Source organism: Acomys russatus, chromosome 15 (genome assembly GCF_903995435.1).
Source record: "Acomys russatus chromosome 15, mAcoRus1.1, whole genome shotgun sequence".
NCBI lineage: Eukaryota > Metazoa > Chordata > Mammalia > Rodentia > Muridae > Acomys > Acomys russatus.
Window position 1 is genome coordinate 12,343,125 of NC_067151.1, and position 23,609 is coordinate 12,366,733.

At 44.2% G+C, this 23,609-nt stretch overlaps 1 protein-coding gene across 7 annotated transcripts in view; it reads right to left on the reverse strand.

Moving 5' to 3' along the window:
- Positions 1–2,667: 2,667 nt before the first annotated feature.
- Positions 2,668–23,609, reverse strand: part of Pex5l (peroxisomal biogenesis factor 5 like) — a 207,777-nt gene continuing 186,835 nt past the window's right edge. For all 7 annotated transcript variants that reach the window (XM_051157052.1, XM_051157053.1, XM_051157051.1 and 4 more), the window contains 7 exons: positions 12,455–12,571; positions 9,991–10,134; positions 9,038–9,108; positions 7,011–7,208; positions 5,752–5,917; positions 5,178–5,335; positions 2,668–3,363 (listed from right to left, as the gene is read on the reverse strand). In XM_051157052.1, the coding sequence (XP_051013009.1) occupies positions 3,159–3,363; positions 5,178–5,335; positions 5,752–5,917; positions 7,011–7,208; positions 9,038–9,108; positions 9,991–10,134; positions 12,455–12,571 (1,059 nt within the window). In that variant the 3' untranslated portion in view covers positions 2,668–3,158. The remainder of the gene's footprint in view (positions 3,364–5,177; positions 5,336–5,751; positions 5,918–7,010; positions 7,209–9,037; positions 9,109–9,990; positions 10,135–12,454; positions 12,572–23,609) is intronic.

Here is a 23,609-nt window from a genome sequence, read left to right on the forward strand (position 1 = left end):
AAAGTGCACTTCATGTCTGTTATTATAATTTCCGACGGGCGGTTGGGAGGGATGTCAGAGTGAGGCTCAGAGAATGCATGATTATGGAGACTGGCTTGGCTAGAAGTTCCTTTACTTCTCATCTCTACAGAGTCTCCTATAGCCCAAGATGACCTTAAGCCCCTGGCCTTCCCGCTTCCAGTTCCCAAGTGCTGGGATTATGGGTGTGCACCACTACAGTCAGTGGTGTGGTGCTGTGTACACAGTGCCCACTGAGCTATGTCCCAGCCCAGCTGTACTCTGCTCCTTCTTTGCATAGGGATGTCTTGTCGAAACTTGTAACATTTCTAAACTCAGGGGTGATGGGTGGCTTTTCTCTGCCTTTTTACCTGATTCACTGGAAGCCACGGAGTGGACACTGAGTGAATGAATGCCATCCTCAGGCTCCCCTCCAGGGCCTCAAAAGAATGCCCTACTCTTTCGTATGGAAAGAGAAAAGGCAATTTCTTGCCACAAAGGTAAAAGGCCCCATGACAGTCAGTATTTAAAAAGCACACAGCAAAAGGATGCCGGAAGGAAGAGACTGAAGGCTCAGGGCTTAGTGTCTGCTGCGGCTCCATTGATACAATGTTTTACTTTTTTAGTTAATGGTTTTTTACTTACTATCATTATGATAGCACGGAAAAATCACAACTCTTTCCCTCTTAGGCAATAATTTTGAACTTCCTGACAGGCGGTAGCCTGTAAAAATCTTGATTGTGATGGACGGAACTGATAGAGTGGGAAAAGTCCTGCCAAATGTCCTACAAATTATTACAAAATGGTGAAGTGGAAAATTGTCACCTGTCCCCTAAAATAACTCCACGGGATCTGAAGTTACTTGGCATTCCAATGGCGAGGTAAATCTGGGCCATAATCTTTGATACTACTGAGCAACAATCAAATGCCATCCAGCTGCCTGCATTTGTACTAGCGGGGCTGCGACTGAGCCGCAGTGTGAAATAGCAACAAGGCTGAGGGTGTGGTGGGTCACTATCCTGACAAGATTGGTGCCACTGAGCGCCCAGGAGAGCATCATGGGCAGGGTGGTCATGAAGATGGCTTCTGCACAGCCTTGAAAGGGCTGCTGAGGGATTCAAATCAGGTGGTCAGGAGGTGACAGTTGGAGTGAGGAGGAAGGAGGAATTGTCACCATACCATCAGCGACGTCCAAGCAGGCCATGCCACTGTCTGCAGTCTGGCCTGAAGACGCCTTCCCAATCTGTTGCTAACAATTTAAAAAATTATGTTCTTCTTGGCTACTCAGACTATTAGAAAGCATGTGAGTTGTCTCCGTGTCCAGGAGTGGATGCCCTCATGCCTCTGCATCCTGCTCCCAAGCTGGTGACACTGCTATGTCACAGGGAGCGTCAGAAGCCTCTTGCCACTAAAGTGGCCTTATCACCTTGCCCTTATACGCCAGGAAGCTTGTGTGATGCACCGCTAAGCCTCAAGGGATTGTAGCCACCTGTGACTTCAGGCCTCCTCACAATCCAGGGAACTACACGGTAAAAGAGGGTTCAGCCAGCCTCTGGGCACATTTACAATCAGTAGTAGATGAGTCCATGCTTGGTAAATCTGCTTTGACCCAAACTATAGTTTTTGGTAACTATAGTTGTTAGTGGAGTGAGTAATTAGCAAGCTATGAGCATGGTCAGACTACTTTCAGGAAGATTTGGAGGCAGGAAGGGCAGAAAGTGAAGAACAGGACAATTCATTAGAATTAGAGCTGAGCAAAATGGTACGTTGGTTAGTGTTTTGTCAACATGTTTCTAATTTTTAATAAGTGTGTCTTTTGAAATAACCACCAAGCGCCAAACACCCACAGAGTAATCTGAAGAAATACGTTTAAGGTCAACAATTAAGTAAGATGCCTTGGCCCGTGGAGAAGGCCTGTTCTCGATGAGTGCTTAACATAGAGCGGAAAGGGTGAGTACCTCTTTGAGATGCCATTCTGTGAGGCTTGGTTACAAAGTGACCTTCTGTTCCTCACAATGATATGGACAGTGTGGGTTAGTATGGGACTCAGAAAATGCATCAACTTTAGGAAAAATGTATTCATCACGCTTAAGAAAAATCATTTAAAATAGTAACAGTTTAAAAGAAGCATCACTGTGCAAGGCAGTTAGAAAGCCAGGAAAACAGGATATGAAAACAAATTAACACAAACTCATTAGAAAACACAGAACTGCCAAGCTTCCTTCTGTAGGGAGAAAGCAGAGGCAGAGTTTTGCTCGCCACTGAGATCCATAGAGTCCCAGAAAGCACGCAAAGAAACTGGGTTTAACATATTTACCTTCTATGCCAATGCATCTTCAAAACCCTACGCTAAGAAAACCTATTCTTAGATTTTTTTAAAAATTTGGTCCACTGAGCTAACAAATCTGAGTTCTCAAATCTTTCAACATCCCCCCCCCCAAAGTTAGAAACTGGAGCAGCAAGGCAGAAGCCTGGAAAGACATAAATAAGATATTAAAGTGCTTATGTACAATCCTACAAAGGATTTCATTGGGAACAGCAAAAACTTCTAGTGCAAAAATTGCTTTTGCCAGCAAAGCGCTCTCTCTCTCTCTCTCTCTCTCTCTCTCTCTCTCTCTCTCTCTCTCTCTCTCTCTCTCTCTCTCTCTCTCTCTGGAAACAAAAGCTTATGGTAAAAGTTAAACTGGGAGGAAGGGGGCAGCAGTGCCTGCCTTTAGTCAGGATGTATGTGTGCATGTGCCAAGGATCCAAGCTATGTTCAGTCTCGCAAAAGGGGGAGACCACTTAGAGAGAGCCTGAGTTCATCAACTGCGGACAAATTGCCCGATGAACATTCCTCAGATGTGCCGCCAGCTGTGACACGAATGGTATAACTCAAAGTCCACTTGCAACCAGGGAGAGTACACACAGTTACCTTGATTCGTCCTGAGAATCTCCGTTCTTCTCTTGAACCCGACTTTGTGCTTTTGGGTCTGAACAGAGACTGGGCATTGTCTGTAGGAATCAGTTCCCCTGGGTTGTATGACCATGGCCTTTGATTCTCTGCTTTATCCTTTAAAAAATTGTTTTTTTGGAAATTCATAATAAAATAGTTTCGTCCCTTTTCAGTATAATAACACAGATGAGGGGTTATTATCTTTATTTATTTTTTTCCTTTTCCTTCAAGGATCCAAGTTGAAAGCTCTCAGGAGGACATCCAGGTCCCCAAGGTTGGCTGCCTGGAAGAGTTCTGGCTGGTCCATCAGTGACAGTGCGATCCGGAGGGCGGCCCAGATGTTCCCCGAGATGGCTGGGTGAGGGACTTGCTGCTGGTTCCTGCTCTTCCTTTGCAAACTGAGGGCAGTGAGAAAATTGCTGACCGCTTCTCTAAAAGGCGAGAAAGGCACATTTTAACACACTGTGAGTCCCAGAGTCAGCTAGGAAAACAAAGACACATTTGAAGTTGCTTCTGTGCGGAACCCTAGGTCTCTCCATGGCTCCTGGGTTCCTGGGCATGACTTTCAAGTACTCTAGTTACTCTCTTGTAGCAGCTATTGTTAAATATAGTGGGCCAGAAAGAGGAAAGAAAAGTTAATTTTACATCTGGAGTGTAGGTGAGGGGGCTAATACAACCACTGCTAAGTTAATGCATTGTTCCTGCTCCAGGAATGACCTGGAGACGTGATCCGTGTGTAAGCTGCCTATAGGAAAAACAAATGTCCCACCCCTCAAAAGTGAAGCAGTCTAGATTTGCCTGGTAGTGACAGAAGTAAGGGACTGAGGTTCATTATTACACCACCAGGCTTAGCCTCAGCTGTTGAACTATAGGCTGATTTCTTTGCCGAGGCTCAGTCCCTAAGTGAATAATAGGGATAGTAGAAATCACTTTAGAATTCTCCTGTGAAGTGCCCTGGAGCTAATTTATGTAAAAGCTCTTATGGCTGAGATCAGTATTTCTCAGAGTGTGGTCTGGGGAGCCTGGGGCTTGTGTCATCATAAAACTGAGGAGCATTTGACCTTTTTGCTTTCACCTCCTCACCTGCTCATCTCCTCACCTGCTCACCTCCTCATCTCATCTGCTCACCTGCTCACCTCACCTGTTCACCTCACCTGCTCACCTCCTCACCTGCTCACCTCCTCACTTGCTCACCTCACCTGCTCATCTCCTCACCTGCTCACCTCCTCACCTGCTCATCTCACCTGTTCACCTCACCTGCTCACCTCCTCACCTGCTCATCTCACCTGTTCACCTCACCTGCTCACCTCCTCACTTGCTCACCTCACCTGCTCATCTCCTCACCTGCTCACCTCACCTGCTCACCTCCTCACCTGCTCACCTCCTCACCTGCTCACCTCCTCACCTGCTCACCTCCTCACCTGCTCACCTCACCTGCTCACCTCCTCACCTGCTCACCTCACCTGCTCACCTCCTCACCTGCTCACCTCCTCACCTGCTCATCTCCTCACCTGCTCACCTCACCTGCTCACCTCCTCACCTGCTCACCTCACCTGCTCACCTCCTCACCTGCTCACCTCCTCACCTGCTCACCCAACAGAGAGGATTCAAAGGCAGAAAGAAACTGCTTCTAGTATGCAAGCTATTGAAGGAATTTCTCAAAGCATGACACAGTGCCACTCTTCTCTCCCAGCACAGGGTTTGGAAAATGATTATTTTCTTGTAATGCATGCTATTTCTGTTGATATTCAATGCTTTGTTACTTTTCAATGAATCTTTTAAACTGCTCTAATTTAATTTCTGATAAGTAAAACTCACACTATCCAAAGGCCTTGGCCATGTTGTCATTTGCAGGAAGTGTAGAGACCAGCCGAGCTCCAGGCTGGTCAATTGCTTTGCAGCTTTTTGGGCCCATGGCCATGCCAGAAAAATTTAAACAACCCATCCTTTAAAACTTTCCCTCCCTAACTTTATTGCACATAAAACAATAAACTGACCATATTTTTCTTCCCCAACTAATTCTATCTGTACATCAGGCTTAGAACAACTGCATTCTTAGTTCTGCTTTGCCAAACAGTGGACCTGGAACCTTCCAAGGCTGTTTTACCAGATCCCCTTGCCTTTATCCTCTGTGGTTCTTTTTCCCTTAAGTGGAAAAATTAAAGGGTGGACTCTTCACAGTTCACACAGAGTTTCATGGGTGTCAGATCCCCATGTAACTTGTCTGAACTCAGGCATAGGTCACCTGTAGGCGCCCAGATTGATGCAGCTGATCCCCAGGTTGTATCTGGACCGGATGAAACCTGGCTGGATCTCCAGTGCTCTCGTGTAGGCCTCCACAGCTTCTTCACTGCGGTCTCCGTTTGCCAAGGTTGCCCCAAGACGGTTCCACAAGGAGTAATCCTTACGACAAAGACCAGAACACTTTAACACCCAGGGGCAGTGGCAGAGCTCCCACAACCCCCTGTAGGCAAAGTAAGATGGCTGAACGCTTGCTTACTCAGTGCCTATGAACAGGGCCTGTAATGAGTTAAATTATTAAAAATTCTCCCCAGTTAACTTGGTGAAAAGGGCTTTTATTCCTCAAAGAGTAGTGGTCATTTGATATCTTGTAATTAACCTTTCCATTGTAGACATTTCGATATGGACAACTGCAGTGGTATATAAAGTGCACTTGAAATCGACTGTGGCAGAGGTAAAATGCAAAAAGAACGCATAGAGGATTACCCACGAAACCCAGCTTGTCATCCTCTGCCAGGTTTTTTTTTGTTGTTTTTTGTTTTTTGTTTTTTGTTTTTTGCCATGCTGGGATTCCTTACCTCTGGCCGAACCGTTAAGGCAGCATTAAATGCATCGATTGCCCTGTTGAATTCCGCACTCAAGTGGAATAGAACTCCCAGCCCCGTCTGCAGGTCTGGGTCAATCATATCACCATTTTGGTGGGCAGCTTCCAGGTATAATTCCTTCACTCCTTCCAGAACAGAGCTAGGAAAGAAGAATCCGATTCAGTGCCCAGGAAGTTGGAGCCCCTGGAGCTGGAGTTACAGGTGGTTGTGTGGTATTTGATATGGTTGATGGGACTTGAACCTGGGGCCTTTGGAAGACAACTATTGTCCCGTAAATGCTAAGCTGCCCCAGGTTGAGAAGTTTTCCTTAAGACAGTTTAGGGCTGGATGACAGCTCAGTGGCTGAGAGTACTTATTGCTGTTGTGGAAGACCTGGGTTTGATTCTCAGCACCCACATCGTGGTGCTGGAGTCTGTAACTCCAGTTTCAGGGGGGTCAACATCTTCCTGCCTTTGTAGGCACCAGGCATGCCCAGGATTCACAGGCAAAATGCGCATGCATAAACATTAAAAAAAAATAAGGCATATAGATATGAGCTTAACGAGAGGACTATTACTACCGAGTTATAAAAACAACATGGTCACTTGTCATGAACACACATACAAGCCGTGCTAAGTAAGGTTCTCATGGGGAGAGCACTGTGGAGCCTGGGCTTGCCAGGGTTTGATACTTGAAGCTGAGCTGACCAAAGATTCAATGAGAAGAAGCTAGCATTGGGATTTATTGCTAAAAACTTTAGAAAGCGGATTCCCTGTAGCAAGAGACTTAGGTTTAGTCAGCCGTAGTTCTCAGGATACTGGCATTAGTTCCAAAGCGCTTGGCCTTGAAGTACAGTAATTGGGGAAATGTCTGTGAATGGCCACAATGCTGGTCGTTTTATCTAACGGACAGCTTCTGGGGTTTAGATAACACCAGCCTGCGGTGCTATAGAGAGGTAGTAGAACCTTTGTAAAGTGGGGCCTGATGGAAGAAAGTCAGGTCATGGAAACAGGGCTTGGAGGAGCTATGGGGAACCTTGGCATTTCCCTTGCTCCCCAGCCACCATGAGGCAAGCTCAACCTCGTACCTTCACTTTGATTATTACCCCATTACAGTTCTCCAAACAATAGGCTAACTGACCATTGTCTAACCCTATCCCACTGTGAGCTAAAATAAACCTTTCCTCTTTATAAGATGTTTAACTTCAGGTGTTTTGTCACAGTAACAGGGGGATTCTGCATAGAACGGACAACCTGTCTACTGGGGACTTAGACATCCGCCGGCTGAGGCCTGGAGAGCCTTTCTTGTTCTTCACAAGGTGCTTGTACTTTGGGTTCTGCCTGATCCAGTTCTTCAGCGCCTCACAGGCGTCCTGCTGATGGCCAGTGTTGGTGTAACTCACAGCCAAGGCCATCAGAGCTTTCAGGTTGTTGGGCTGCAACTCCAGGCACCTCGAGAGAAGGCAAAACACCAACAGTCACAGACAGCCGTGTTACGCAGCCATGACACCCTTATTAACTAAAAATCGCAGAAGTAAAACTTATTTATGTCGAGTTACTGAAAGGTACTTTATTTCTCCAAATGAAAACTCAGATCAGAGAGTGGTTTTTTAAAAGAGGTTAAAACATCCTCGAGACACCTGGACTTTTGTTTTTTTGGTTTTTTTTAAAAAATACTTATTTTATGTGTATGAGTGTTTTGCCTACAGGCATATCTGTGCACTATGTTTGAGCCTGGTGCCCATGGATTGCAGAAAAGGGCTCTGGGTCCACTGGAGATAGGGTCACAGATGGTTATGAACTACCATGTGTGTGCTGGGAGCTGAACCAGAGTCCTCTCTAACAGTAGCCAGTGCTGTTAAACATGGAGCCCATTTTTTGCAGTTCTGATTTTGATAAACTTTTCTAAAGCCAGGCAGTGTGGTCGCCATATGGTATAAAGATAATATTATTTAAATGTGGCTGCTATCTTAACTCCCCTAAATTGAATTTGAACAACATTTTGATGCCCCAAGATGAAAGGCTCTGTGGTGTTTTGCAAAAAACAAACAAACAAACAAACAAAAAACCAAAAAACTGATATCTTTGTTTCTAGACTACTAGGCTTCTAGATGTCCCAGACTATGGTTGTCGCCTGAATTCTCTTCTCCTGGTCGCTAGCAGAACTTTCCCAACTTCAAAGTGCAAAGCAGGGACTTTGCGCTACACACATCCAAGCACTGGGGGCTGCAGCGGGGCCTTGGGTGGGAAGGTCTGAGAAGCTCACAGATAATGGAGATGCTGGTAGGATCTGCCTAAAGCTCAGAGCATCAAGAGCCTCAGCAACTCAACCGCAGCCTCTCAGAGAGCGCCAGGATCCCCTTGGAGATTTAATGCCCGCCATCCTTTGGGTCCTCAGTCCTAACCAAGTCAATCATGATTCTGGAGTGTCTAAGGCATCTTAAATGATAATTCCATTGTGCATTTGCATGCAGGTTTAGGAACAACTGACTCCGAGTGCTCCAGATTTTGTGTCATGGGATGGAGGTTTAAGTCCTGTCTCTATTGCACATAATCTATGAGGCCGTGGCCTTCCCTCATTCCCAGTATCTCTTAGCTACAGGAAATGCTCTCAAGAAAAACACAATGCCCTAGTCAACCCATACTGCAAGATACTGTAAAGCCTTCAAACTCCAAGTACCTAGGAGTCTTGCATCCTAAGATCCCACGGTTGTAGAATTCACACACACATAGGTTGTACACATCCATAACGTACATATTTGCATTATACTATGTTAAGTATATGCGTGTATGTATATTCACTTCCTATAGTGTTCCATTAACAGGACGTACAAGAAAGGCACAGAGAGTGCAATTATGTTTGGCAGAAAATGTTTCACACCAGGGCATAAATGAGAACTCTCCTCAAGTAAGTGGGAGAATCTCCATGCATGCTCTCTTCTTTCCTCCATCCTAAGTTATTGCTCCCTGCAGCCAGTAATTTGAACACTTTTCTGCCCCACCCTCTGGGGAAAAAAAACTCTTGGAAGTTGCAAAAGACTAGAGCACTGAAAGGCCTATTGAGTCAGTGAGTCTGGTTTCTGATTGTTTTTTAATACATACTTTCTTTGGTTCTAGTGAACGTGAGTTAATATGTTGGTTTGGGAAAATTATCCCATTAGAGCTGCGTGTGGGTGGCAGGCACTTGGCATCCCAGCACATGCCCTGCAAAAATTCTTCCTGCTCTACTTCAGGAAGAGCCTGTCCTCCAGGCCCGCAATCTTACACTTAGCTTCATCTACCTCTGGAGGGCGACAATGGCTGCTTGTTCGTTTTCATTCTCTGCCTGGGTGATACCAAGAAACTGCCATGCCTGGAAAATAAAACAAACAAAACGAAAAAAAAAAAAAAAAAAAAAAAAAAAAAACCACAACAACAAAAACCCAAACAAACCAACACAAGAAAACAAACAAACAAATGAACAAACACAAAACAGACTGTTAGCATCGCAAACCGGAGCAGACTCCCTGCCATTTTAGTTAGTCTAGCTGGGCTCCCCTGTGGGGAGGAAACTGAATTACAGGAAGCTACCTGGAAGGCCGCAGCAGCCACACTACCTGCTGTACTCCACTGGGATTCCTTACTTTATTTCCTCATCTCTCCACGTGCATCACATAGCTGTCTTCTTAGCTACTATACTTTCTCCAGCTTCAACATCTTATGCCTGGACTTAGTGCAGCTTTGAGGACACAGTAGATGTCCCATACATATTGGGTGAGCAAATCCAGGGTGATAGATATATGGAGTGACTTGAGACTTAGACAAAAGCCATATTCCTTCTTAAAAACCATGGGCTAAGCCTCCTGTATCTTTTCTTTCTTTCTTTTTTTAAAATAAGGCTATATGGTCTCATTATGACTCTCTGGTTGTCCTAGACCTATGTAGACCAGGCTGCCCTTGAACTCACAGAGCTCTGCCTGCCTCTGCTCCATGCCCAGCTTTGGAATTAAAGGTGTGTACCACCCAGCCAGGCTCAGGCTGTGTTTCCTGTCCTCGCTTTTTATCTTTAGGGGCTTTGGACCTCAACGGTTAGAAGCTCAGATAGAAAGCAGGTACCACATAGCTTTCAAACATGATCAGCCCGAGCCAGGTGGATTTCTTTATAAGCCTTGATAAAGATGCGCCCTGCAGCTTCTCCTGCCATTCTGACCCTCCTGGGCACTATCCCAGTTGACAGAGTGAAGGGGAATGTCACCTCAGCGTCTCCAGGGTCCTGAAGAATTGCTGCTTCCATGAACAGGATGGTGACAGGAAGGTCCCCTTCCTTCAGCCTTTTCAAGCCTTCTTCAAATGCTCCAGGCCAGTCCTTGAAGGGATTTTCAGTGTGAAAGTAATATCCCTGTGGCAAAGAAGAGGCTATGACATAACCCGTCAATGTCTTCCTTCATTTTTACATCCAGTACATCTCTGAACAACTTGTTGCCTCACTGGGGGGAATACAGGTGCCCCTACTGAAAACGCATCTTTTAAAAACATCGGGGAGCAGGGGATACAGGTGCCCCTACCAAAAATGCATCTTTTAAAAATACGGATTTTTAGCCGGGCATGGTGGTGCACGCCTTTAATCCCAGCACTCGGGAGGCAGAGGCAGGCAGATCGCTGTGAGTTCGAGGCCAGCCTGGTCTACAAAGTGAGTCCAGGACAGTCAAGGCTACACAGAGAAACCCTGTCTCAAAAACAAAACAAAACAAAACAAAACAAAAAAACCAAAACCAGAAACAAAAACAAAAAAAACTGGATTTTTTTTTTCAGTTTCAAAAATTTGACACAAAATTTGCAAACACTCACCTGGTATTTTCTATGGACATGCAACTTAGACAAAAGGCTCACACACAGTCTGGAAACTTATGCCCTACTTAGTTGTGGACTGTGGTTACCCCAGGACAGTAAAATGATTTAGATAAATATGCTAAATTTATTTACCCAGTGCTGTTGATGGAAATTTTTGTTACTTAAAAAAAAAAAAAAAGTTGGCTGATACCTGGAATTCTGAACAATGGAGATAGGCAGGAAAATCCTATGTTTGGGGTCAGCCTGGGCTATATAGGAAGGAAGGAGGCTCTAGCCTAGCCTGGACTACATAGGAAGTAAGGAGGCTCTAGCCTAGCCTGGGCTAAAAACAAACCACTGTCTCAAAAGTCATTTTTGTATTAAAATGAAACTGCAGTGGAAAGTTCATACTCCCGGCTTTGCTTGCATTAGCTCCTTGCTTTAGGCTAGACTGCAGAAGGAATGCTTTGGGAAAAGGCGGTATACGGTTTTCACACCTTCTGTGTATACTGATTTGCTTTGGGGTTACAATATCACTTGTAATGGTTGAGAATATTATTTGTTGCTTATTTGCTGGCACACATTATCATAAAACCCTTTTAACCTGAGTGATAGAAACACACCTGTCGATCATGCTACGATGGTTTAGAGACAGTCAGATGAAGGCTGCATTTTCCATATGGTTTAGAGACAGTCAGATGGAGGCTGCATTTTCCATATGGTTTAGAGACAGTCAGATGGAGGCTGCATTTTCCAAAAGGATCAAAAAGCCAGAGGATCTGACTGGCTCACATGGTGTCGGGCCTAGCCAGACCTCCATGTGTGGATCCCAGCCTCAGGTCTGGTGACCTGTGGTGTCATCTCTTCCCTACTTAGACTGGATGTTTACTTTGTGGGAAAGGCATTTACTTTTAAAAATAGTTTGTATTTTTAGATCAACCAACCCCTTAGGGGACATAGACCACTGTGAAAGGACATTAAAATGGCACTGTTGCCTGTGGATCCCCTAAAATCAGACTGTATAAAGTATCTGCTCTAACCAGTGGACACTACCTGCTATATAAGTGTTTGCTTGGTGCAATTGAGTAAAATGTCAAAAACATTACCCAGGACTGAATGCTATTGAGACTTATTTCATATCCCTAAACCATGAGGTAAACGTTTATCAATAAACATATGTGCACATGTCTCTGTGTGTACATGTGTATGTATGTGTTCTCACATATGCATGTATGTACACATGCAGGCATGTGTGTGTGTATGTTTTCCTGTGTAGGAAACATCGATTTCTGCCTTTCAGGGTACTTGTAGTAATCCTAAATTAAATTAATTCTAATTAAATTCAATTCTAAATTAAAACCACTGTTTTTAAAGACAGACATCTCAAGGCAGTTGGGAGTTGATGGTTCACTGTACCTTCTTATTCGGGGGAGTATCTTTGCATAACCCTTTGGGCCTGACTTGGGTGCATGGAGAGCATTGTTTGCATCAAGTCTTTGCTGACAGCATGATAGCACTATAAGATACAGCCGAGCTTCTGAATCGCCTCCTCCTGTGTTTTACATGAGAGGGCAGATGACGGGCAATGAGCCATCGTGGGGCTAGTCCAGTTCTTGTGCAGCTCTGAAGTGCTGTACCTAACCACAGGGCAGGTGTTGGGCAGGTGGCAAACCGTTGTAACAGTCATAAACAGGGACGTCCATTCCAGCTCAGCTACCCTCAGACACAAGAGTTACCCATTTCTCATCGATGACAGTTGCTTCTAGGCCATATTGAGGCCAAGCTGCCTTTAATTCTTAGGTTTTTCACAAAGTAGTTGCTGACCGGTCTGTAACACGGGATCTGACGAGTCTGAGGACACTTGTGAGAGGGCAGACTGACTGACTTACCTTCTCACTGGCTGAGACGGTGACTTGGTTCTGAGCCTCCTGGTTCTCAGATATCCAGTTTCTCCGGGCCATCTCTTCCCATTCTGCCTGCATCTTATCCCAGAACTCCGTATCTGACTAAGAGACAGAAGAAATAGAGAGGTGGGCTGAAAATCATGCTGTGTTTACCTGGTGTATTCCCAGAGATACAGCTTGCCTTGCAGCTCAAATGAGAGGAGGAAGAGGAGGGGAGGAGGGGGAGGAGGGGGAGGAGGGGATGGGGAGGAGGAGGGGGAGGAGGAGGAGGAGGAATATTTAGGTAGGAGACGTCCAGCAGCAGGTGGATCTCCTACAGGGAACCCAGTGACTTTCTGTTTGTTCCTTTGAGATGGGGTCTCATGTACTCCAGGCTGGCCACAAACTTGCTATATAACAGGGAATGACTTTGAATTTTTGATCTCTCACATCCAACTCCAGAGGGTCGAGATTACCTGTGTGCAATAGATTGGGTCTATGTGGTGCCGCGACCAAACCCAGGCCTCTGTACACTCTAGGCCAGCACTCTACCAACTGAGTGCAGCCCCAGCCCCAGCTGTGATTTTCTCCAGCAGAGAAACAACTACTGACATTATCTCTGTCAGTAAATCAGCTAACCATCCATTACAGCTGCTCCTCAGCTTGTGATGGCGTCATCACCAAAGCAACCCACAGCAAGTTGAAGATGCTAACGAACTAACGAACCTAACCTACTGACCACTGCAGAGTACTGGGTACTTACTCCTGTAGTTTTCTGCTGTCCAACATGGTGAGGGGACTCTAGTACATAGTGACAGCCCGGGTCAAAGGTCAAGGGGCAAAGTTCAATTCATATTGAGTAGATGCCACTTGCACACCATTGTGACGTTAAAATACCTTAAGTTGAGCTATCCTAAGGCAGGTTTCTCGCTCTTAAAGACAGCTTCAAATGTGGTAGCAGATGTATTTTAAGAGGAGAGGACCAGCCCTGAGTAGCTCCTAGAATATAAAGAATTGGAGCAGCTCCCTTGGGCTGGCTGGGCCCTGGGCACAAACAAAGAGGACTGACCTTATCCTGTGCCAAGCACCAGGAGGAGAGGGAGCCCGAGTTTACTGTCCAAGTGGGTGAGTCACATCTGGCCTCCAAGCCCAGGACCATCTGCTGATACCAAGCTCTGGCTCCTGGTGCAGGAGGGGCTGGCCTCATGTTTGGCGATGTACCTTCGCCTTTTCTGTGTCAGGGTGACTATGTGTCAGTATACTGTTTCTTTTTAGTTTTTCTATTCATGTCCTGTCAGGGAAGCACAGCCATTTACCTACCCTCTTACTTCATGAAGGGCAGTGTGGGCTCCTCGACTGAGGCAGAATTCTCTGTGCGAGCAGAGCAGCCCCTGGGTGGCTTCGATGTTTTAAGCCTGTAGAGAGTACTGTAGGTGGACAGAGCACTTGGAAGGATTGAGTCTCTTAAAGGACTTGGCGGGGGTGGGGGGGGGGGGTGGGGGGGGGGGCGGGGTCACTGAAACAAGAGTGGTACTTCTCAGAGGTAGAGGAAGATGGAGGGACGGTGGGTTCTGGTTTGCGGGATGCTTGGTGCATCCATCCTGGTAACTTCCTTAGCATACTGACTTTACCTCAGAATCACAAGGAAGGGCAGAAGGGTGCACCGGCTGGAGCCCTGATTCCCACTGGCAGGGAAGCAGAGAAATGCTAAACTTCTGAGCATCACTTGGGCCCTGTGGCTGTTAGCAACGGAAAGAGCTTTGCTCCCTAACATGCTCTAGATGTTTGGGAATCATTTTCTTTTAAACTGTATGAAACAGTAGGATGTACTTCTTGGGCCTCTCTGTCTGGGGCTGAGATTCGGGCTTTCCCCCTGTGCACCTCAAATAGCTCCAGAGTCTCAAGTCCATGACTTGCCAGAGCACCATCGCCCTGGTGGAGGGCAAGGTCCTGTTCGCTCTGCTGGCCTGCCTAAGCAGTACCAACCGAGAAGAGAGCTCTTTTTCACAGTCGCTTGAATGACCATCACAACCCTATTTACTTTGGACTCACACATTTAGGGAGTCAGGGTCAGCCAATGCGATCACTACAAGCAATTGAATAAGCAGGAGGTCTTCATGTCTTCTCTGTCAGTTCTGAAACATTCACTGCTACACAGAAATGGCTTCGGCCTTGCACAGACCTTCCCTCACGGAAGCAACAGGCCGACTGACAATGTCTGAGATTTCGGAAGCAAAGGGAATGACCACCAGTGTACAGACTTAGGTGGGGGATGAAAAAAAATTTCTTTTTAATGTGTCTACTTAGTAGACAATGAGTTGTGCAGACAGTAGAGGCACAAACAGCAGCATCCCTGGGCAACACAAGGAAGCTCCATAGCACAAGGGATGGAGAGGCTGATGGAGGGGAGAGATTCTTGCTTTGTACTTTGTACTTCCTGAATTTTATATTTTGCTTTTAAAATTAATCAGTAAGTACAACAACAGCCCCTCTTCCCCCAAAATTGCTTTCCCTTATTTTAAGTCTCGTTAAACCAGATTATGGTCAAATACAAAGATGTCTGGAGAAAATATGAGGGAACTGCTTTCTTTAATAGCTTCTCAAAGATGCGGGTTCAATCTGTCTGCAGAAAAGAGGAGTCCACCAAGGGAATTTTACAGTGTTTTGCTGACTCCTATGGCCTCACCCAGCCATTTGAGAGGTCAGTATCTTCACATCCTTAGAAAGTCAGCCACACACCCCTCTGAGAGTCCTTGAGAGTTGAAACACTCTATAATCCGAATGGAAGATAAAGGGCTTCCATACCACACACTCCTGGGTCACCTTTCCTGTGTTCTACACCAGAGAAGTACATGTGTAAATCCTACCTCTGTAGGAAACAGAACTTCCGGTGAGGTGGGGCTGCTAGGCTCCCATTTAATGAGATTCAGCAAGATTTACTGTTTCCACTTAAACTAAGTCACGGCAGACTAATTAAGCTCCAGAGCACAGTTTTCATTTAATTACAGAATACTTTTAGCGCCATCAATTTCCACTCAGGCTCAGAACCCAGACTTCACTGCTGTAGCTGCAATTAACACAGCTCCCTGCCCCATTCTTAATGAAGTGGAGAGAAGCCTCCAACATATTTGAATTTTAAACATTTTAGACATGACCAAGGGATTTTATTTACTGATGATTTCCTTAGCTGTTCTGGGCTCTTGGTAGACTGTTTTTCAGAAGTGATGTGTAACAAGTTAATCTGCTTACACCAAGTAGTGGCTTGAGGAAGAATGGCTCCCATTGGCTCATATTAATGGTCCCCAGCTGGTGGAAGGATTAGGGGTGTGGTCTTGTTGGAGGAGGTGTGGCACTGAGAGGTGGGCTTTGAGGTTTCAAAAAGCCCATCTCATTCCTAGTTAGTGCTTTCTGCCTCCTGCTTGTGGATCAAGATGTGAGCTCTCAGCTACTGCTCCAGCGCCATGCCTGCCTACTGCCTTGCTCCCTGCCATGATGGTCCTGGAATCTAACCCTGTGAAGCTGTGAGCCCCAAATGAACTTTCCTATAAGTTCTCTTGGTCATAGTATTTTATTACAACAACTGAAAAGCTACTAGGACACATGAGAAGTGAGTTATTGTTTTGGATTTTTTTTCCATTTTAGCAACAGCCTTCCAATCATGTCAACAGAACATATTCAAAAGCTAACCTGGGGTGTAGTACAGTGATTAGGAAAACAGCGTTCCCTTCAGACAGACTTGGGGTTAACCCCTACTGCACATATGACTTCTGTAACTCCTCTCTGAGTATCGTCTTCCTTAGTCTTGAAGATACAATGGGAATTTGGGTGAATTGTTCTGGTAACAAGATGAGAAAGATGTTTGTGGATGTCAGCCATAAATGTGAAATGTATACCACAGACCCACCTCCAAGGCTCAGGAACTCTCTAGAAGGAGGGGGTGGAAAGACGGTAAGAGACAGAAGTTGGAGAGGACTGGAGTGAGCCAGTGTCTCCTGGATATGACAGGGCCGCTGCACCATGAACTCATGGCAGCTGTGGTTGATTGCACATGAGCAAGCCATCAACGCTGCAGCATGGAGCTCACCAGCCGCAGCTCCTAACCAAGGGGCTGTGAAGAGTTGACGGACTCTGGGGCTTCAAGAGTCAGTTTTATTTAAGAGTGTGGCCCCTCATAGTGTGCTCCTGTGGATGGCTTCACACTCGTCAGGATATGAGCAGCGTGAACTAGAATCAGTGGGCTATGTATATATATATATATATATATATATATATATATATATATATATATATATATATATATATAAAAGAGTACAGGAGTTGGGAGGGCCTGCTGGGTTATGGGGAAGAAGGGAGGTGAATATGATACAAATACATTGTGCACACATATGAAATTCTCAAAAGTAACTTAAGCACTATATTAAAAAGTAGCTGTTCTCATTGTGTTTTTGTATCTTTGAGAAAAACAGAGAGTGCAGTAAAATTTTTTTACAACCTCAGAGTTCAAATAGCTATGCTCTACGTTGTTTGGCATTTCCATTTTCTGTAAATACCGATTCCTCTTCTTTCCATGTAAATCTTTGTTTCTACCTAATTATTCAGACTGCGAGCAAAGTTAAGACAGATACAGCAGGATGGGCTGCTAAGCAGCAATTAAAAGCATGTTTATGAATAGCATCACCAATACGGGGTGTTGTATAGCGTTCCCAGGGCTAGGGGCACAGGCTGCAGGGAAAGCCCCCGCAGAGCAGGGTGCCAGCAGCAGTGCTTTTATGGGACGAGATGAGGGTGAATTTACTCCGTCACCTTTTCTTGTATTTTTCAGAATATCCCATTTCTTATGGCTAGTAAGCATTTTATTTTGGTGGTAATTTTTATTTTAAAAGAAAGCTTAATTGTTTAAATTCTATGGCACAGTAACGTCTTCTTCAATGAACTCATAGTGTGTCAGTTCCTCCTCCCTTCTTTTTTGATGTGGTGTATGCGCACAAAGCTTTTGTATACATATGTATGGTGTATGTGATACTGTGTATACATATGTATTGTGTATGTGATATTGTGTATACATATGTATGGTGTATGTGATACTGTGTATACATATGTATGGTGTATGTGATATTGTGTATACATATGTATGGTGTATGTGATACTGTGTATACATATGTATGGTGTATGTGATATTGTGTATACATATGTATGGTGTATGTGATACTGTGTATACATATGTATGGTGTATGTGATACTGTGTATACATATGTATAGTGTATGTGATATTGTGTATACATATGTATGGTGTATGTGATATTGTGTATACATATGTATGGTGTATGTGATATTGTGTATAGATATGAATGGTGGATGTGATATTGTGTATACATATGTATGGTGTATGTGATACTGTGTATACATATGTATGGTGTATGTGATGCTGTGTATAATATGTATGGTGTATGTGATACTGTGTATACATATGTATGGTGTATGTGATATTGTGTATACATATGTATGGTGTATGTGATACTGTGTATACATATGTATGGTGTATGTGATACTGTGTATAATATGTATGGTGTATGTGATACTGTGTATACATATGTATGGTTGTATGTGATATTGTGTTATACATATGTATGGTGTATGTGATATTGTGTATTACATATGTATGGTGTATGTGATATTGGTATACATATGTATGGTGTATGTGATATTGTGTATATATGAATGGTGTGATGTGATATTGTGTATACATATGTATGGTGTATGTGATACTGTGTATACATATGTATGGTGTATGTGATACTGTGTATAATATGTATGGTGTATGTGATACTGTGTATACATAGTATGGTGTGTAATGTGTATGTGATACTGTGTATACATATGTATGGTGTATGTGATACTATGTATAATATGTATGGTGTATGTGATACTGTGTATACATATGTATGGTATTGTGATACTGTGTATAATATGTATGGTGTATTTGATACTGTGTATACATGTATGGTGTATGTGATACTGTGTACACTATGTATGGTTTATGTGATACTGTGTATACATATGTATGGTTGTATGTGATACTGTGTATACATATGTATGGTGGTATGTGATACTGTGTATACATATGTATGGGTATGTGATACTGTGTATACATATGTATGGTGTATGTGATACTGTGTATACATATGTATGGTGTATGTGATACTGTGTATACATATGTATGGTGTATGTGATACTGTGTATACATATGTATGGTGTATGTGATACTGTGTATACATATGTATGGTGTATGTGATACTGTGTATACATATGTATGGTGTATGTGATACTGTGTATACATATGTATGGTGTATGTGATACTGTGTATACATATGTATGGTGTATGTGATACTGTGTATACACATGTATGGTGTATGTGATACTGTGTATACATATGTATGGTGTATGTGATACTGTGTATACATATGTATGGTGTATGTGGTATTGTGTATACATCTGTGTGCATGTGGGAGACAGAGGCTGATTGATGTCCAGTGCCTTCCTCAGTTGCTTTCCATCCTATTTTTTGGGATAGTGTTTCTTATTGCTCAGCTAGGCCAGCTAGCCAGAGGTCATTTCCCTAGGTTCTGGAAAAGTTTCATGCCTCTGAATTCCTTCTGCTTAGATTTTCTATATTGATGGCTTGAGTTATGTGCTGTGCATGTTTGTATGCTACATGTATGTGTATATATGTGTACATGTACATGTGCATACATGTATGCATATATACGGCAAGTGTGCATGTGTGTGTGTGTGTTCACAGTGTATAGAATACAGCTTAGAAAATGCTTACATTAGGGCCCAGAATGTGGAGGTGGAAATGAAAATAAATCTTGCCTGCTTTTGAGAAGACAAGTCATTTGATAATACTTAGCTTTTCAGTAGTAACCAGTTATTTAAAATAGCCTTTGAGAATACATATAATTATGTATGCAGAACGGACAAAGAACACAAAAAAGTGACTGTCTAGTGCACTGGCGTTTCTCAGCAGCTTCGGTCCCTTCTTCTCCCAGAGCTGTTGTTTTTTTTTTAAATTTTTTTTATTGTTGTTTTTAATAAAGCATTTAAAACAATTTCAACAGGAGAAGAGCTCTGACAAAGGAACTATTTTGGTAGCTGGCAAATGGTGGCTTCTGAGGTTGGCCAGGGCCTCAAAGCTAATACCATAGAGCTTTTGCTTTATTTCAGGACTGGTGGCTGAGGGGAGTGGTTCTGAATTAGCACAGGTTAGGAAACTAGGTGTGAACCTTTCCAGTAAATAGTGTGACCCTGCATAAGTAAAGGACTCTCTCTGTGTCCTCAGTACCATCTAGTGGGAGAAACAGTCACCTGAAGTGGTGTTTGGGAGCACCAAGTGAAATGATAAACTTGGATGGAGCAGGAAGCTGTGCTCAGAGGAGGCTCTAGGATCCAGGGAGAAGCTGGCCTCTGCTGACGCCTCTTCTTCTCATGAGAGATTATGCCACCAGAGTGACCACTTGGTTAGAAGGATTATAAAGAATACAGACTTTCTATATTTAATACTAATTTAGGTAGAATAATGTAGGGGATTTCCCTCTATCCTTTTTTGATTTTTAAGAACTAACCAAGTTATAGTATTAAAAACTGCATGACACTGGCATAAAAACAAACCCCTATGCCAGTGAAATAGAATAGAAGGTTTCGATGTGAGTCTATGCAACTATAACTACATGAATTTTGACAAAAAGAAACCTTGGAGAAGAGACAATATGTTTAACAAATGGTGCTGGATACCTAGATTCTTATATGTAGAAAAATGAAGCTGGGTCTTATCTCTTGCCCTGAACAAACTGAACTCCAAACGAATCAAGGAACTCGACATGAGACCTGATACTCTAAAGCTGCCAGAGGATAAAGTAGGGAATGTGGCTCAACTTATAAGTGAAAGTATATCCTTTAAAAATATTATTTTATGTGTATGGGTGTTTTGCCTGCATGTATGTGTATACACCATGTGTGTGCAGTACCCATAGAGGGCAGCAGAGGGCACCAGATCCCCTGGAACTGCAATGATGGATGTTGTGTTTCATCATCATCATGTTGAACAGAACCCTGGTCTTCTGCAAGAGCAACATGAGTTCTTAACTGCTAAGCCATATCTCCAGCTCTCAAGGTGCCTACTTGCTGAACAGGACTCTCATGGTGCAAGAAGTCAGACCAACAGTTGACAAAAATGGATCTTTTAAAATGAAAAACTTGTGTCCAGCAAAGGAAACTGCCAGCTGCGGTGAAGATGCCACCCACAGAAGGGGAGAGAGTCCTTACTAGATACCCATCAGACAGGGATTTGTGTACAGACTATGCAAAATATTTTACTTTGAAAATTAAACCTAAAGGAGACAAACAACCCAATTAAAAGTGGGATAATGGAACTGAATGCAAATTACTCAAAAGAAGAGATGTTAATGACCTGGAAACAGTTCACAAATGGATCAGCATCCTTAGGTATCAGAGTGATGCCGAGTAAAATCCTTCTAACATTTCATCTCACTATTGTCAGAAAGGCTGTCATCAAGAAATCATACAACAAATGTTAGAGAGCTTCTGGGGAAGATAAGTTCTTCACTGTTGGTGGGGGTACAAATTAATACATCTATAATGAAAGTCTAGTTGGAGGGCTCCTTAAGCCCTCCAAGGAGTGGATAGGGAAAACAAGGTACATAAACATAATAGAATATTGCTCAGCTGTAAAGAAAAATGAAATAATTGAATTTGCAGCCACATGGATGGAAACGGGAAAATATTATATTGACTGAGGTCACCCAGGTTCAGACAGAAAGATATGCAATGTTCTTCCTCATACATGGATCCCAGTTGTATCTCTTTTGTTTTGAACATTTAGACTGGAGTACGTGTGGAAGCTGGAAACTGGCCACTGAGGGAGAGAAGATAGCACAGTGCGGGAATAACACAAGTAAAGAAGGAGAATACTGGGTGTGGAACACAGGGAGAGGGTGGGGAATGGGATATGAGGTGTTGCAGAAGGGTGCATGAGAAAACTACCTGAAAACCTATCATCTTCCAGCCCAAGGAAACTTTGCATTAGAGGGGACCATAGGGTACCGGCAACATGAGCAGAGATGGGGATTATTTGAGTTAATGGTGGGAAAGGTAGAAAGTAAATTAGCCAAAGCTAACTTACACGAAAAGAAGCTTTATGGGAGTACACTAGTTTGTGAGCATATGTGTGTGTGTGTGTGTGTGTGTGTGTGTGTGTGTGTGTGTGTGTGTACATGTATGCACATATATGTGTGTATACAGACTAATGCCGTTGCTCTTGGCTGCCCGCCATAACTAGGTGGTAGAACTCTATTGCTGAAGATGCCACTTGGAATCAGGAAAGATATAAGTCAATCTTGAACCAACCAGAAACTCCTCCTGCCGGCTAGATGAATTACTGCGGGAAGGTGCTGCTCAGGCTGGTGGGTCTTACTCAGTGCTTGACCGTGCATGCTCTAATGCCGACTCGCTGGCAAGATGTGGCCTCTGGTGCAACAGTGGCGTGATGGTTATAGGAGTAACCACTTGTGTTCTGATTGGATATGAGGCCTGTTCCACAGGAAGGATTTCATTCCTGGTACTCTACGTAAACCTACCTGCTCAAAAGCCTATGACTCTTGCTTTGCTAAACGATTACACTGTAAAACCATCACCTAAACACTCATGTTTATAAATACTTATACCTATAGGTTTGTGCTACTCTTAACGTCGACTGGAGAAGTTTCTTTTTTGTAGTGGGAGGCAGTTAATGCAGAGACTCATCCCTCATCAAAATGTTGAGTGCTCCGCTGGGACTGGGCCACCTATATTAACCTCCACTACCCAAGCCTCCAGGAACATTGGGAAAGAATTAACGTAAGGGCTACCAGACAGGGAGGAGACTATGAAATGACAGCATCTGGACATGGTACGAATGTTGCATGCAGCAACTCACAGAGGGCGTGGTCACCTGCACAAGAACCTCACAAGATTGAGACAGTCAAAAGCCCAGCATGGACCGGGCGAGGGCGCACCTCTGCCAGAGGAGCTACTTGCAGCTGAGTGCTGCTGAAGGACAGAGTCATTCTCCTTTGGGTATGGGGCTGCAGCCGGTACCCACGCTGCAGTGGCTGATGATGTGCTATGTGCACATGGGCGGCGCCAGCTGGACTTGGGTTATTGATGATAAAACAGCACATGAAATTGGGAAGGAGCTGATGTGGGCCTCTAGGGGGGGGGTTGGAGGGAGGCATTGGTGATAGAGATGACGAGCAAATGTTGTATAAATGTATGACACTTTCCAAGAATAAAAATATTATTTGAAAAAGAAAAAAAATAAGCTGGGCGTGGTGGCACATACCTTTAATCCCAGCACTAGGGAAGCAGAGGCAGGCGGATCTCTGTGAGTTCGAGGCCAGCCTGGTCTACAAAGTGAGTCCAGGACAGCCAAGGTTACACAGAGAAACCCTGTCTCGAAAAACCAAAACAAACAAACAAACAAACAAATAAAAGGAAACCAAATTACCCCTCCCCCAAAACCTGGCTCTGTCATTTTGTCAGGAAAAGTCCCCAAACAAACAAACAATTATACTGGTTGTTGTGTGCACTGTTATCCTGACAGCCTTCTTTCCTCTCTTCCCTTTTCTGTGTGTGCTCATATGTGTATATATGCATAGAGGCAAGAGGTCAGCCTTGGAATTGTCCTGTTTTGTGGCCCAGGGTTTCTCACTGACCCGGGGCTCCCCTATTAGTCTGGCTAGCGAACCCCAGATATCCACCTATCTCTACCTCTATGGCAGCTTCCTGGTGTCCTCATGCTATGTGGCTTTTTCCTACAAGGGTTCTGAGTGAGATGGCTCCCAGCCTGTTTTCTTTCCCTTTCCTTCAACTGCTTGGCCGCTCTGAGATGAAAACAGAACCTGCTTTCAGCCTGTGATTTCTGAAGCTTGAAGAGGAAGATGGCCCAAGATGGCTTCCTGCAAGCCAGGCCTGTGAGCTGTGCAGGGCGCTCGGCCCCAGGTTGTTGTTGGTGGTGTGGATGAGCCCTGTTAGCTTGAGCTGGCATCTGGCTGTGCCTGGAGACTGTGGAGCTAGGTGTCCTAGCTCTCCCTTTATGGCCACTGAG